Source organism: Ips typographus, linkage group LG8 (assembly GCF_016097725.1).
Source record: "Ips typographus isolate SLU linkage group LG8, UJ_Ityp_2.0, whole genome shotgun sequence".
NCBI lineage: Eukaryota > Metazoa > Arthropoda > Insecta > Coleoptera > Curculionidae > Ips > Ips typographus.
Window position 1 is genome coordinate 3,657,728 of NC_138429.1, and position 16,229 is coordinate 3,673,956.

A 16,229-nucleotide genomic window follows, 5' to 3' on the forward strand; every position below is an offset into this window, starting at 1 on the left:
TTTTGCAGTTATTTCCAGTGCAACGCGCAGTCATCTCGCAAAACGCTTCATAAAATTCATCGGCCAAAATCTCGCAAACACTCAAAATATTCTTCAACCGAAGAATTTCTACGTTACGTTAATGTGCCTAAAAACATCGTTTTGCAATCTCGCAAGCCCATCCCTGTAGTTTAAACAGTTTTTAATGTTTAACTTAGTCCGCTAGTCATTTTCAGTATTTCGAAATGTTGCCGAGTAGAATAAAGTCCGGATCTGTATAGGTATATTATTTGTATATAGTGATGTCTCACAGGGTTTGAGGTTTATTTATTTGAGAGTTTGATGGCATGGTTTTTGTGATTGCATGGTATTTTATAATCCACTTTATCTGGTGAGTAATATGAACTAGACCGTCCATCAAAATTATCCAAGCAAGCACAAAACACGTGATCGTATTGTATTAAGTTAGGTCAGTTATATAATAAAATAATTACAGAGTTGTAGTAAAATAGGTACACTCTAAACGCTTTAGTTGCTAAGATACAGACAGAAAATATTGTAATGAATATTATAGACAGTTTTTTCTTAAAAAATTCTACTTATACATACAGAGGGTGTCCCAACGATAAAACACATAAGTTTTCAGTAAAAGATTTTTTACTCTGTCGTTGGGACATTTTGTGTATTTAGGTAAAAAACTGATTTTCCGGCTATAAGGTTGTTTTTGTATCGATCTATACTAAAACTCAAACGAATTTTTTTTCTTTAATTGGCATTCTGGCAACTAGTTCTGACGTCATTCTAATTTGGTTTGATTCTCCCCATACAATTGCCGAAACGTTCCCTATTTAAAGGCACATTCCGTTTTATATTTTTATTACATTTGTTGCATTTATTTTAGTAACTAAACAATGATAAAGTCTCTCTAACTAAAAAAATTTGCCATAGTTTCACACTCAAAAAATTAGTCAGAACTCATGTTTAGCATTTGGATTAACAATATTTAAACTAACATTTATATTATTTATTTGCCAAAGAAATTTTACGAATACGCAGGTTTCATTCTCATTTAATATTTTCACCTATTGTTTTATTTTTTAAACAATTATTTGGTATATACGTTTTAGTATGCATAATTGTCGTCTTATTGGTTATTAAGTTTTTTTTTACAATTAGTGAAATATAAGTATGTTTAAGGGTTTTTATATAATAATATAGATCTCCTAAATCGCCTGGCAAAATATTGGCGTAAATTTGTGTTTAATATTTCCTGTTCCTACGAGCTATATTTGTATTAGATTTTGTTAAACACTCTCATATACCTACAAGCATGATAAATTTAGTGATAGAAAGTTTTGGAAACCTAAAAAATGTTGTATAGTAGCATTGAAATAATTGTGTATCTATAAAAGCAGAAATTATTTGATATGTTCGGTTCCTATTTCTTGTGTATTTTATTACTTAACTTGGTACTTGATGAATTTATTAATGTGTAAGCCATATAGATTGTACGAAACTACTTTTATTAATGTATAATTGTTTATATTAACACACTTCACTTTGTACATTTTTTTTGTACTTTAATGATTAACTCTAGTTCCGCTAAGACTTACCCTCAATTTGTGTTTTAATATTAATTTATTATTAGCATTTTATAATTTCGTAATGTTCTTGTTAAAAAAATACCTCTAGCTACGTATAACTAAATATTGAATAAATTAATATGCACAATATTTGTGTTTTTTTATTAATTTAACCTAATTCAAGGTAAAATCTGTGTTATTAACATTCTCCTTTATCCACTGATCAAACTGGAAACTCATTTGTGGAGTCATAGCTTCTTTATAACCTCCAACACATCCAGATCTCATAAACTGTCCCTCATAGTCGATCAATTTGAACTTCTTATTCATCTCCGTAACCAATTCATAGTACTGATGGGTGCGTTTCATGCTATCAAAACTCAAATGTTCAGTTAATTTCTCAATTTCTTCTGTCGACGTTTTTGTCCAGAAAATGAGCGGTTTTTTGTATAACGGAGGGAAGATCATGCTTCATTTCCTCGTACGTAAGCAAAAGTAAATTCGATTTGTTACGACTAGTCCAGAATGGAAGAACGTGGTTCCAGTAAGGCGCAAAACACACTGAAACATCATTATTTTGCACTATTTCGCATATTACTTAAAAAATTCTCACATTTTCCAGCTAAGAAAAGTTGACAAAAGTCTTCGAAATTCCCTGTATAGCCTTCCAAAAGCTTTGCATGATGATAATACGAAGTGCAAGTGTCTTTTGGGTTTCTGCTAATGTATATGATCTACAACAAAGTTGCATTATTGTTGGTATGAGAAAACTAATTGGTAATTCTCACCTTGGGTTTTTTTGCTCCACTCTGAATCTCCTTCGGTAATAAGTTGAAAGGTAGGTGTGTTTTAATACATACGGGGTTTTTTTGATTTTTAACAAACTCCAGTGAATCGATGAGGAAAGGCAGGAGGTACAAATCCTTCTATATCTTTCATCAGTTGACGGGAATCGAAAAGGGCTGACACTCTATAAAGATTTCAGTGATTCTAGATTAATTGAGTAAGAATTACTTACTCTAAAAATGGTGACCGTGCACATAGGTTAGTTTTGCCTTTATCAAAATTCAGCTCGTTTAAAATCATCCAAACCATTTCTTGAGTCCATGTTGTACCTGCAACCAAAATATGAGTGTTATTCTTAAAGCAGTTATTATTTGATAAATTAATAGGCAAAAAGGAGTTGAAAACTAACCAGTTTTAGGAAAACTGCAAATCCAAACATCCTCTTCGTTAACATTCCAATTGAAAATCTCCTCCTCCATTTCTGTGAACCTCAAAGGCATCGTAACTCCTTTGGTTGTAATGTATCCTTTCCGGAAACTGTTGGTAAAGTAATTTTGTAAAATTTCGTCCAATTTGGACTTCATAGTGTCTGCAACCATATTCTGGTTAAATCGGTGGTCAAAACAAATTCTACTAGTTTGTTGAAATTTTCGTAATTTATAAGAACTTCCCGCACGTGACACTCAAGGACAAGTAGATTTTAGAAAGGACAGTATTCTAGTACTAGCTTCCTTATAATTTCAACTTATTCGAATTACATTACATTGAAGAAAGCGTTTATATTATTAAGAAAGAATTAACAGTGCAAATACAATAAATATTAATTCAATATACTTAAGATCTAGGAATTTTATTGTTTTTTGAAAAATTTCCAGACAAGAGCTGAATATAATATTATAATTATTGGAATTTGGAATGTAGCTTTAGGTACAAGCGGAGAAAAAAGTCGAACATTTTAAATGGAACACACCCTGTATATTTTAGGGCCATTAATCGGTTGCACACACTAAGAGCTATAAAGTGACCTAATATATTGCCTATACACAATGTTTAGGGTTTTTGAGATATTTGAGGTCAACATTGCATTTAACCTAACCAGAGAGCTGTAAAAGTAAAATCAACTATTTTGAATGGGACACCCTGTATATTATAACGACTTTGGATTGCACAAACACGGCTTTCAAATGAGCTTAAATTGTCCCTAGAAAATTAGTAACGTTTCTGAGATATTTACAGTTAAACTTATTGTTAAGCTAACCAAAAGTTCTGTTCTTCTCTGTTCCCAGTTCTGTTTATAAAGGATTATGTTGTAGAGTGTTTAATTGGTTTTGACGTAATTTGAAAGAAAAAAAACAATAGCGCAATATTAAACAGTTTATATTTCAATAACTACAGACTTTTTTCTAGTAAACTATCATTTGCCCTTAGAAAGTTAAATCAGTACCCTTTGTATTTGCTTCTATCCACTTATTAAATCTGTCAATCATTTCCTCTGACATATAATTCTTGTAGTCACCCACTTGTCCTTTTCTGATAAAGTGACTATCCGTTTTCTTGTAATGGTCTATTCCTTGCGTGTTGTCCACCAAAATCTGTAATAAAACCATTAGGCATACAACCAAAAACCCTGGTTTTCGAAACTTACTTCCAAATTGCACGATTTGTTTTGCTTCATGTTGTTAAAAGCAACAAACTCACATATAGCATCAATATCTTCCTCGTTTAAAGATTTGTTTAAGTGGGATGCGATTATTTTAATCGTTTTTCTAGGATTTGCTAGCATTTCCTCGTAACGTAATATCAAATAGTTTGGTTCGTGCCGTTTATTCCAGAAATCTAAATAGTGATGGAAAACTGATCCAAGAGGAAGGGCGTCGTTCATAAATAGTTCGCAAAAGCCTTCAAAATCGATTTTAAAGTTGTGAGCCATTTTAAGGTAGAAATAGTAGGAGACACACAAATCTTTAGGTTCTCTCATCACATAAATAACCTGCAATAAATAGTTTATGACTGTTGCACCGTTTTTAGTACTGGAAATAAACCTTGGGTTTTACAGTTTCTATTCCTTCAGGCAATAAGTGCGTACACAAGTGACTTCTCATGCATCTAGGAGATGGCAGTGATTCCACAAATCCAACAGAATCACTAAAAGCCTGACCAAGTTTTGCTTTAATATCATTCAAATGTTCGGGCAGCAATTCAAAAGGCATTTTCAGGTGGGTGTATCTGGGTACTGGACTGTCGAATCCATTCATTTTGACTGAATCAACATACTGGAACTTCAATGCATATGATGTTCTAAAATTGACTATTAAATGAGGAAACTAATATATGCTGGATTGTATACTCAATAAGAAGCACCCTTAGCTGTTGTAAAGTACTCTGTGATGTTTGAAAATCAAGATTGTTTGTGATCAGCCATATCATTTCTTGACACCAAGTTGAACCTGTTTTTTTTTACAATATCAAAAATTACAACATCAAGTATTCTGTAATAATTAATAGCTCACCAGTTCTAGGATAACTAACCAACCAAACATCATCTTTACGTACAGTGGCTTTCAAAATTTTGTCTGCAAACTGTTTGTAATGTGATGGCAACAAACACTTTCCTCTAAACTTAAAGTCGTCATTAATTTCATTAGCAACACAGCAACCACCAAACTCTTCCATAAAATACAATTCTTCCGCCATAATGTTTATACTGTTTAAAATCAAACCAATCGCTTTAGAATGGCGATGCAATCAAAACTGTGACAATTTTCAGATCTCCCTTCTCAATTATAGTACTTTCTCCAGTACATCAACAGATTTCTCTTGCACATTTTATTTTCTGTAACTTGGAAAGTGTCAAGAAAGGTCACAAAATGCATGTTCGACGAGATTGGGTATAGATGATTACAGGAAAGTTTGGGCGTAAGATTCATATTTAAAATTTTATTGAAAATCAAGTCTGTTGTAGACGTTGAAAAACCCCCAAACATGTCTCGAAATATCAACCAAACCCATGAAATAAGAAAGAATGTTCTAAAATTAACTCAGCTATCAAATGCGCTGGATTGAAATTTCAGAAATTTGCAGCATTTTTGTTTACCCTGTATATCGGTGAAGAAATCACACACATCCCTGGCTCTAATTCTCTAGTTGAAAATTTGCCAAAAATCATGCTGTATCGACCTTTTCCATGAGCAGTTTATACTAGAGTTGTATAGTTTTAAACGTACGGACAAAAAACTACTATTTGAATCCACTAATACATTTACTGCTCTCTAAATGAATTTTTAACACATAATCAACTATTTAATATGGCAATTGAAACTTTCCATTTAACGAATTAAACATTGAATAAATACAGGTTGAATAAGACAAGTGTCAAAGTCCAACAATTTATTAATCAATGCTAGATGTGTCCCAGGAGCAGTTATTTCATTTACAACCCATCAAATGTAGATTTACGAACCATTTTGTAGAATTCAGCAATATTTCTTTCAAATTCTAACTTCTTTAACACAGTTATTTTTTACCCAAAACGGTCACTTTCGCACGTGATGCAATAAAACTTATCCGTTGCTTCACTGTTTCATATTTTAGCACAATGAAAAATACGATTCTTTCCAGTCCTCTTTGTTTAAGGTTATCCCAGATGGCCCATTTGGACGGATGTAGGAAACCGAATTAACACATGACGAAATTATAGATAATTTATTCTCTCTAAACCCAGCTCACAATCCCGTAACAAGTAACGCTGTTACAATAAGAGGATCAACCAAAAAAAAACCCAAATCCTTCACTTTGAAAGGTACTCTTACTATTTGCAACCTATCTATATTTTACTCTTTCTCAGAAATCCTTCTACTAAGAAACCAATCCAATCTTTCACTTTGAAAGGTACTCTTGCTATTTGCAACCTATCCATATTTTACCCTTTCTCACAAACCAATCCAGTCCTTCACTTTGAAGGAACTCTTGCTATAAGGCAACTTATCTCTGACCCTGCTAAAGTTCTAGCACTTTACTCTAGTTTACCTTACCTATTGCTCAAGAATCACTACGTGTAATCAAAATGTAATATACGTGATACAATTGACAATAAGTGTCATCATTTCAAAACTCCAGCACCTCGCAAATCCCTCAACCCAATTGGAGGGTCTCTAGTTTGAGCCCATAAAAAATTATTGTTAAGGCAATTTGAACTTTATCAATACAACAAGTTTGATTGTTTTTTTTTATTAATAACAGTCGTGAACTGATTGCAATACCTAATAAATAAAACAGTAAAATTCCAAAAACTAGAAAAACTACAAGAAATTATTTCAAACAATGAAATCACTCTTTTACCTGCAAGTAAACACATATGTACTTATTTTTAAATAGTAATTAAACTAATAACTTTTTGAAAAACAGAATAAGTGATGTATTTCTATTAGTTGTAAATTGTTTTAAAAAAATTATACAAACTTTTTTACTGGAATTGGCTAATTGTACGATGAATCGTGAAAAGTAAGATAATCCGAATATTTTTTACACAATGACAAACATTACGATAATAACTGGTACAAGTTATAGTATATTTTCAAGCAAAAGAGATTAATACATGTCAAAGAGGATTTAAATACTAAACTAAATTGTTGTATTGGACTGGCCCCAACGCTCACCAGATTTGACATCTTTATAGAATGACTTAAGAAGAATCTTAATGTTTAATACAAATTTTCGGGTTATCATTTGGCATGAATAAATATATTAAGATAATTTCTGTAGTGTCAGAGCTGGTAAAACTTATTTTTGTCGTAACAAGCGAATACTTTATGATCCTTTAAAAGATGAAGATGGTTCAACATCTAACGAATAAAAATCTCCAGTGTTACAAGGAATGCTTGGAATTTTGGAACCTTGTATAGAAAAGTACTGGGTTTTAGTCGGATTTATCGGTGCAGGCAAATCAATTGTTGGAGTAGATTCGACCTTATCAATAAGAGTTTCTTCACGACTATCGCTCGCTAAATCCTCCAAAAAAGGTAGGACCAGTTCGTCTTTGACTTTCTTACTGTCGTTATCCGGTGGTATGTGTAATGGCACTGTAGAAGGTATTAATGGCTCTTGAGTGATATTGCAGGAATCCCCAATAGGGCTAAAAGGATCCGGAGTGAAGCTCAATGAAGGCGAACCCCGTTTTTGTGGGGTTAGTGCTTCCGCCAGGCTGTTTTCGGCGCTCAAGTCCGAAAAGTCTATGTCGTAATTCACTTTGGAGAGTCCTAGAATGCTGTTATCGTCCGGTGTCAAACCCTCCAAACTGTTATCGTTAAGTGGACTCAAAGCCTCAGCTGAAGGTGATTTTTTCAATGTTTCTGGATTGTCAGTTTCCAAGTTTATGAATGGTGTTATATCCAGATTTAATTTACTTTTCTCTTTATTTTGAGCAGTGTTCCGAATCGCTAGAGCTACATTTGCCATAAGTGAGCCTGTACTCGGTTTACTGGCGTTTAAAAACGGAGCTGGAGTATTACGCGGCTTTATTATTAAAGGTGTACGTTCGAGTGCGGATACTGCTCCAGTAGTAACTTCTTCCTAAATAATGAAAAAATTAAATTAAGCCACAACAAGTACAAACAAATTACCTTCAGTTTCCTCATACTTTCTTCCAATTTTTTTCGTTCTTCCTGTATGGTGTTATTTCGCTCTTTCAAATTCTTCAGTATAGCCAAATGCTCACGATGTTGATGCATTCCTTCAAAAAGATAATTCTTACTTTTATTCTATCACAAGTTTATTAGTAAAATTTACCTTCACATGCAAACAGACCAGAATCCCATGAACTGACCGTAGCAATTTTCCCAGTCATATAAGCATCAAATTCATGTTCTGGCATGTTAAGAGACTCGGCGGTTAGATTCTCAATAAACGATACAGCACAACACTAAAATAGTTTTAAAAAAAATTATATTACACTGTATACAGGGTTATAGCCATCCAAACCGTTTATTAAAACTTTAGGTCTGTTCTGATAGAATTACAACTATCTGCAATGCAACGTTTGAAAAATAACATTTTTAAATTTTAACCAAAATGAGATAGAAAAATTAAATGTTATCTCATTCTGTTTAGGAGTTATGACACTTCAAAATCTAAGAACATAATAAATCGAAAATATTATTCAGGGTGTTCTGTTTAAAATAAGCACGTTGATCTACTTCCGGTTGAACGGGAAGTGACAGAAAGATTTAAAATATAGCATACATCATGTATCTCTTAACTGCAAACTTTCAAATTTCTATGAATACTTAATCCAAATCAACTTCTAATGAACGATTTGGGTGGATATAACCCTAAATAAATTATTTTATTAGCATACCAAATTTGTAAAATAATATCCGCCTTCGCCCTGCATTAATCTTGATTCCTTACAAAACCTCGTAACATAAAGTATATTACTTTTTAGTCTAGCTGGATTGGCTTTTAAAACGACGAATATAAGAGCAGGTAAAAATTCATCGGCACTTACAGGCCCACCTAAAATAATCATTATTGCAACTATTTTTGAAAATTTCATTAATAAACGAACCCTGGCAATGTTGTAAGACTTCCACAACACTCCGGCAACATTTAACGACGCACTGAAGCTTTTCCTGTGGTGCTTTCACGGAATCCATGCCAAGCAAATCTGTAATTGCGGTATAAACCAAATCCCTAACCTCTAAGCTAGTTTCGTTGATGCAACAATCCAAGTGGTTTGCATTCACCCAGTTAAGTTTTCTTATACGATCTTGGATTGATAAGTCTTTTTCCTCGTCGTTTGTAAACGATGGACAAAACAGTATACTGAAAATTTAAAACAACCTTGAATTGGAAGGAACAATGTAATTAGTCGCAGTAACTGCGGCCTTAGAAAATTTTGTAATGCAATTATTTATTAAGGATTACAACACAATAGATAAAAATAACAAAAGTACATTAAATCAAGGTAATATATCCGGAACTTGCAAAAAAAATTAAGGTATTAAAGTCCAGACCCCCACAAAAGATAATATCACTTTCTATTATTTAAAATCCCGACACGTGAACCAACTTTTACAATAATGTTATCAATGATTACTTAATTAACAAACGTGACAATAATGATCAATGATTATGTAATGTTTAAAAAGATTACCTGTATAAGCTGACCATGCTGTATTTTTCGAAAAAGTCCTCCAAATCTGATTTCAAATCCGCACTCAAATTATGATAATCCGGATTATCATTAATTCTAACATTATACAAGTTGTAATATTTCTGAGCAAGTTCAGCTAATTCGTCAATGGGTTTGGAATCCAGATTGATCAGTCGTCCAGTAAAATGTTGAATGCACTTAAAGAAATCTTTCCGAACCGCTTCTCCTAAATGCCCATACTTGGACAGAAACTCTGTCATAAGTTTATCTGCGTCCGGATTAGCTTGACGGATGTTCAGATACTTTTCTGGACGGCCCGATTCTATTGTTACAAGACATTATTCAATGTATCATAAGTAGTTACTACAATTTACCTTTCATACTTGAAGACTTTCTGAAAACCGGTAAGCTTTTCAGATATTTTGTTTTCTTGTCGGTTTGTTGTTTCTTCTTTTCCTCGAACTTGGTAAATCCGGAAACTTGGTTTCTAGATGATTCTCCATGACTTGAGGAATGTCCATGGGTATATTTGGACTTTTTCTGTCTCTCCACTTCCATTTGACCTCGGTAACATTTTGAACAGTAACCTGAAAATTGTCATAAATATTTTTACATCCTGGTCTTTTTAGAAAACGCGCGGTCATTAATCAAAGTTGTGTATATTTAAATAACAATCGTTAATGTGTTTGCCTCTGTACTGTCTTAACATTGCTATCAAACAAAGAAATATAATCACCAAAATTGCATAATAATAGTCATTACCAATATTAGCAATATTAACATAAAAATTTCGCTGAGTAATAACAAAAACTAGATGCAACCAAAGTTAATTATGATGATGTTTACTAGAAATCATTACAAAGTTTCTTAGGTCAAGTCCAAAAGTATGAAGTAGCCTCAACATTAGCCTTGCTGGACCTTACTACACACTTTATATCAATTTATTATTGACCAGTACAAATAATTTAAAAAGAAATTAACTTACCATTCCAGTCAGCATTTCCAAAATAACCACAGCCAGTTTTACACTTTAAATCTGCTTGATTTATCCTCAAGGATGGCTGCTTGGTTGCGTACATTATGTACTTATAGGATCTCTGCAAGGGCATAATTGGTATAACCGGCATGTTACACAGGTTATTTAAAAGAAATCAAATTAAAATAGTCTGTTAATTAACTAGGAAAACAACTAGTTAACGCACAATTTGAAACTTTTTTACATTTTTTTATGCACTTATAAGTATAAGACAAGCAACCCACTATTATACTAATAAATGTCTACCATGGAGGTACAAAAATAGGATTATAAGCACACAAGTTGAGTTCCTTCATTAGCAAATGCACTATCGGAAATTGTGAATATTTCAATGCAGAACCGATTTCCTTGGCACTACAAGCTCTTATCACTGCATTAGCTAAAGAACACGTTTCACACTCTCCAGGATCAGCCATTTGGGTGCCAGCAACAATTTTTCACGATCTGACGGACAAAACACAATTTTTCTGATTTTATATTAGCGACAACTAAGCCCTGTCGGCCTTGCCCATAAAATAAAAACGACTGGCAAAAGTGCTGTAAACTAATTAGGCAAATAAATTCAAGTGCACACATCTAAAATTTGACTGATGTTTCTATCAACCACAGACTGGATTTTATCTCTTTAAACAAAGAATTTTATACAATACATCTGACTCATAACAGAATAATTGTCGATTACATATTACCTAGGTCCTACTAGAAATTTATGGTGTTATCAGTAATACTTGAATGAATTTCAATTACCCTTTAATGGAGTTCTGATATTGGTAATGAGACTTTGACCTTTTGCCTGATAAAATAATTTCAAAAATTCTATTATCTGATTTTGGCCTTAATAGAGTCACCAAAACTAATCTCCTAGGCAGAAATGCATACAAAAATTTTATTGTTTCACAAATAAATGCCTTCCCACAATTTGGTGTACTAGTCATATCAGCTAAACAATTAGGACTATAATATCAAATAAATAACAGTTGGGCAATCCAATTTTTATTTTTACACACAAAAGCAAATAAAAGATGGCGAAGTTCAAATGAAACCAAGCAGAGGTTCTTTGTGTCATTTAACTGATAATAAAGTTTGATTTTGTAAAACCAATAAATTTAAGAATACCTAATTCATATTTATTATGACTTGAAGTATTATCATAGTTATGAGTTAATTGTCTGAAAACTTAGCCAAACTGATAGTTAAGCATGTTAAACAAACATGTTCCTTTTCAATTTCTACTAAAAGAAAACATCTATTGTAAGTAGTATTTATAGGTTTCTTGTTTCTATGCATAATCTGCAAATAAAAATGTACTTTTCTTTGCCAAAGAGAGTAAGTTATACATAGTTTTTTCTGGCAGAAATAATTTTAACTGGTTGGGTGAGAATATTTGTAAACCTTAATAAATAGTATATTCTATATTAAGAGCGGAAAGTATATATTTGCCGCTTGCACATGAAATTTGCAGCTTGAGGCAAAGCCGAACGCTGCAATCATGTAAAAGCGGCAAAAGTACTTTTGGCTCGAAATATAGACGATATTTTTTCGACGACTGCTGTGGGGTGGATTAGAAGGACAACTCACATCATTTTCGTCGCTCGAACTCATTGTCACCGATAAATCACTTTGACGGAATGTGGTTATTTCAAACAGGTATGTCAAGCGTTGTTATGGAAACGCCGAAAAAAGTTGGTGAGTAGATTGTTAGTAGAAAGCGAAAACGCTCTAGAGCAGAAAATCTCTCTTTCTGCTCGCGCGCGGCAAATAACCCCTTTCTGCTTCTAAATGGAAGCGTACATGAGGTACTTTCAAAGTAAGTCGTCGAAAAAATGTATTACAGAGGGCTATTTTGTACTTCCCTCTTTTGGTGGAAAAATAATGGCTTGTCCTTAATGCAGGCCTACTGTGCAATGTGATAGTGTGGTATACTAAAAAAACATAACTTTAAACTACCATAACTACTGATGTAATATAAGGTTGATAGCAATCATCAAAATGTTTAAAAATGTATCAAATAAATATGTCAAAAACTGGCTTATAACTATTGTATTCTTAACAATATACCAATAGGAGTAATAGTGGTTTTAATACTTACTTTATAGCTATTTTTTTTTTAATTATCAGTCTGATATTGTATTTGTTGTAGGGTGATGCTATAATAACTAAAGTCTGAAACACGAAAAATTTACATATAAGTAAATAGAGCTTTTATATTAACATACTGGCACATTTATTACCTGTCTTTTTGGTTTTTAGTATGTTTTTATATTTTAATCTTTAATAATTAAAATAATAATTGAAAAGTGGGTCAAAAACCATGTCAACAAACAAAACAGCTGACCAGACTGTCAGTGATGATACCTGGCGGTAGGTAAAGAAGAATTTCGCAAGTATCATATGACTCCACGTTACAGCTAATGAAGGCAATCACGTGATATGAATGTCCATGCTACATTATCGAAGGCCGCATTTGTTTTTACGCTCTATGGAGCGAGCAGAACGCTTTTGACGTCACAATGACGTATTTGACAGTTGGTCATATTATGGTTTTCCCAAATTACGTCATCGTGACGTCGAAAAGGCGCTGCACGCACAATGCAGCTTGAAAACGAATACGCCGGCTATAACCTCAAACTTTGGTTTTCCTCCTTCCCTTTCCCTGTTGATAAAAAAACATTTCTCAATTAATTATTTATATCTACTTTTTTGACTTTTTATTAAATTATTTAAAAATATTTAGTTTTGTGTAAGTTAGTTCTTCAATATGACGGTTCAAGCTGAATTTCAAGTGGTGGTTCTTGCTGCTGGAAAGGGTTCCCGAATGTTGGAAATCACATCTGGACAACCCAAATGTTTACTTCCCATAGGCCCCAAACCTCTTATTTGGTATACTTTGAATAAGTTGCAAAATTCCGGGTTTACAGGTAAACATTTTCCCTACAGTATAAAATGCACTTCAATAGTGTTAATTTTTAGAAGTAATACTGGTAGTACTGGAAAATCAAAAGGCTGAAATTCAAAATGCTATAGAAAAGGAAATTGAAAGTGGGGATCTTGATATTAAAGTGGATTTGGTGTCAATTTTGGAAGATGCTGATGATATGGGAACTGCAGAAAGTTTGAGAATGAAAGAGGTGCAGGAAAAGCTCAAGGCAGATGTGTTAGTTGTCTCTTGTGATATAATAACTGATGTAAACCTTGGTGGGGTGCTAAATTTATTCAGGAAACATGATGCATCAGTGGCAACACTGTTGTTTCCAAGTAACAATGCAGAAGCTCTGGCTTTGCCTGGACCTAAATCTAAACATAAACCTGGTAAGTGTTGAGTCAAGATAATGCTAAATTGAGACTCAAGTGGTTGTATGTCTGCCTTAGAGAGAGACCTAATTGGAATAGATGAACAAACCAACCGTCTGGTATTTATAGCATCTGCCAGTGATTTTGAAACTGAAGTGTCTCTGCCTATAAGTTTGTTTAGAAAGCATCCCAACATTAAAATTCACAGCTCATTAATAGACTCTCATATTTATGTGCTCAAGCACTGGGTAATTGAATATCTAAAAAGTGAAGAAAACTTCACTTCACTCAAAGGAGAACTTATCCCTTATATTGTAAAGAGACAGCTTTCAAAACCACCCAAAAGTGTAGATACAAATGTATCAGTTATAAACACTAGTGATCCTCAGGATATATTTAGTTTTGCCAAGGAAGATGAACTAAGTTTGGCTGTTAGAGATCTGTCATCTTACAATGATCATATAGGTGATTCAAAGCCTACCTACCATAATGACACCATAAGGTGTTATGCATGCATTGCCCCAAAAGGATCAGTAGGAATTAGAGTCAACACTTTGCCAGCTTATTGGTCAATTAATGGAAAGGTGAGTCAATAGATTTTGGAAAAAAAATTAATTCATGTAAAACTCTCTTCAGATTCAGCAATTGTGGACTAAAGTTTCAAGTGGCAAGAAACTGTTAAATATCAACCCCAAAGCAGAGGTAAAGTCCAACCAAATTGATGATAAATGTGTAATTTGGGAAGGTGCTACTCTGAATGAAAAAACTTCATTTAAAAACGCCATTATTGGTTCAAAAACCGTGGTGAATAGTTTCAGTCGTGTGTTCAACAGCATTGTAATGCACAATGTGGTCATCAAGGAAAAGTTAGTATAATTTTTAACAAGTTTATGTAAAATAATTGTTATTTTACAGGGTGGCTTTGGAAAACTGTATAGTATGCGACAGCGCCGTAATTGAAAGTGGAAGCAAGCTAAAAAATTGTATTGTGGGACATAGTCATTTAGTTCCGGAGGGATCGGAAAATACCAACGAATTACTAACTGAAGCGTTAATGCATTTTTGAATAAAAAATCTTTACAGAAAATGGCTATATTGTTTTATCTTCCTTTATAGTAAACAGAACTGTTGATAGTTGGATTACTTTAATTGAAAAATGTAATTCAATTACTTTCAAGTAATTAAACTACTCTCTAATTGAATTACTTTACAAAAACAATAATTGTAATTGATTTTTTAATTACTTAACAAAAGTAGTTGCAATTGGTAGATGATTGACAGTTTTTTCAGTCGTTGAACTGCTTTTAACGAAATTATATACTTTTAGGGTACCTAGCTTATTTTAGCTGAAAGAAATACCGTTTAATTTGGTTCTTATTAAGTTTCTTGTGTCTTAATGGTATGTTATTCAAGAAGCATATGTAATGACAGCAATTACTCACAAATAATATCTAAATCAAAGTAAATTGAGATGGCAGAGTAAATAGGAATAACACTGTACTTTTACGTCGCCATAGGAAGGTAAATATTTTGAAGAAGTTTTGAGTATAAATTCCGGTTTGTCTAGAATATCATTGCAATAGCAAATACATCAAGTAATGCTACTGAAAGTATTACTTCTAATACCAATAATAATTCAACTGAGGTGTATAATAGCAGTAATGTTACACTTGCCTAAGTCTCAACAAGCAATAAAACAGATACGCCATTTGTCCTGAGTAACTGTAATATTAACCATAAATCATTATTTTAAGAACAACACTTACAATTAGGTAACATGTTTTTGTGAATTTTTTTATTACATTATTATTTTTTTCTTTAGTAGCACAATTCCTATGATTAGTACAAGTAGGTGTTAATGTGTTGAAAAGATATTTTTTTATAAAAAAATTATATGAGTTGTGAAATCCAGAATTTTACACTTGGTCGTAGGTAAAGTATAGTACGTCACACGTGCTCTAAGACATTTTACGCACCCATGGGTAGATTTTCCATATCGTGCGTAAAATGCTTCTTACAGCACTAGTTACGTAATATACTATTAATAGGTATATCGGTGGTGCCCGCGGGTGGGCTGAACCCGTGAACCTATACTCATTACTCACGAGGTAGATAGTGGGTGTTATTATCTATTCAAAACTGTAGTAATACGCATGTTATTAAAACATTATTTTTATTTTATTTGGAAGTAAATGTCTAAAGGAAAAAATTGTAGCTAGTTTAATTCATTCTCTACCAAAATCTTAGAGAGTAATTTTGTCCTTAAAAGTTTCAGAAGAGAGATTTCAATCCCTCGTAACTGGGCCACACGGCGAAATTCAGGAAAATGTTAAGGGATAAAAATTGTACGAAATTTGAATGGAAAATTGAAGGACATTTTGCCCTCGGACCTCTAGAAAGTGCG

General features: G+C 32.9%; 5 protein-coding genes across 11 annotated transcripts in view; 2 read left to right on the forward strand and 3 right to left on the reverse strand.

The window, feature by feature from the left end:
* cv-2 (crosveinless 2-secreting protein) overlaps positions 1-1,710 on the forward strand; it is a 54,194-nt gene extending 52,484 nt beyond the window's left edge. For all 3 annotated transcript variants that reach the window (XM_081985325.1, XM_081985324.1, XM_081985326.1), the window contains one exon: positions 9-1,710. In XM_081985325.1, coding sequence (XP_081841451.1) covers positions 9-174 — 166 coding nt within the window. In that variant the 3' untranslated portion in view covers positions 175-1,710. The remainder of the gene's footprint in view (positions 1-8) is intronic.
* On the reverse strand, positions 1,704-3,263 carry LOC145732823 (luciferin sulfotransferase-like). Its single transcript, XM_081985334.1, is given in 7 exon segments — positions 1,704-1,980; positions 1,982-2,123; positions 2,176-2,296; positions 2,351-2,470; positions 2,472-2,532; positions 2,581-2,677; positions 2,758-3,263. Coding segments are annotated over 7 exon segments (975 nt in total). The 5' UTR covers positions 2,948-3,263; the 3' UTR covers positions 1,704-1,736.
* A 446-nt stretch (positions 3,264-3,709) lies between these two features.
* LOC145732821 (luciferin sulfotransferase-like) lies at positions 3,710-6,243 on the reverse strand. 2 transcript variants are annotated; one of them, XM_081985330.1, is made up of 5 exons: positions 4,859-6,243; positions 4,696-4,795; positions 4,391-4,646; positions 3,994-4,338; positions 3,710-3,940 (listed from the first exon to the last, which is right to left on the reverse strand). In XM_081985330.1, the coding sequence occupies exons 1-5, from the start codon at positions 5,040-5,042 to the stop codon at positions 3,773-3,775; spliced, it is 1,053 nt and encodes a 350-aa protein (XP_081841456.1). In that variant the 5' UTR covers positions 5,043-6,243; the 3' UTR covers positions 3,710-3,772. The 2 variants fall into 2 exon arrangements, with proteins under 2 accessions (XP_081841456.1, XP_081841457.1); XM_081985331.1 differs by having other exon boundaries at positions 4,391-4,627; positions 4,674-4,795.
* A 316-nt stretch (positions 6,244-6,559) lies between these two features.
* On the reverse strand, positions 6,560-12,913 carry Rabex-5 (Rabaptin-5-associated exchange factor for Rab5). Of its 3 annotated transcripts, none has more exons than XM_081985322.1 (10): positions 12,766-12,913; positions 12,624-12,697; positions 10,484-10,595; positions 9,873-10,085; positions 9,499-9,820; positions 8,911-9,167; positions 8,701-8,858; positions 8,133-8,265; positions 7,967-8,076; positions 6,560-7,916 (listed from the first exon to the last, which is right to left on the reverse strand). In XM_081985322.1, the coding sequence occupies exons 3-10, from the start codon at positions 10,575-10,577 to the stop codon at positions 7,155-7,157; spliced, it is 2,049 nt and encodes a 682-aa protein (XP_081841448.1). In that variant the 5' UTR covers positions 10,578-10,595; positions 12,624-12,697; positions 12,766-12,913; the 3' UTR covers positions 6,560-7,154. The 3 variants fall into 3 exon arrangements, with proteins under 3 accessions (XP_081841448.1, XP_081841449.1, XP_081841446.1); XM_081985323.1 differs by having other exon boundaries at positions 12,751-12,840; XM_081985320.1 differs by lacking the exons at positions 12,624-12,697; positions 12,766-12,913 and having other exon boundaries at positions 10,484-11,153.
* A 245-nt stretch (positions 12,914-13,158) lies between these two features.
* Positions 13,159-14,912, forward strand: eIF2Bgamma (eukaryotic translation initiation factor 2B subunit gamma). Of its 2 annotated transcripts, none has more exons than XM_081985329.1 (5): positions 13,159-13,452; positions 13,505-13,843; positions 13,904-14,409; positions 14,468-14,691; positions 14,741-14,912. In XM_081985329.1, exons 1-5 carry the CDS (start codon positions 13,293-13,295, stop codon positions 14,889-14,891), a joined length of 1,380 nt encoding a protein of 459 aa, XP_081841455.1. In that variant the 5' UTR covers positions 13,159-13,292; the 3' UTR covers positions 14,892-14,912. The 2 variants fall into 2 exon arrangements, with proteins under 2 accessions (XP_081841455.1, XP_081841454.1); XM_081985328.1 differs by having other exon boundaries at positions 13,161-13,452; positions 14,462-14,691.
* Positions 14,913-16,229: the final 1,317 nt, after the last annotated feature.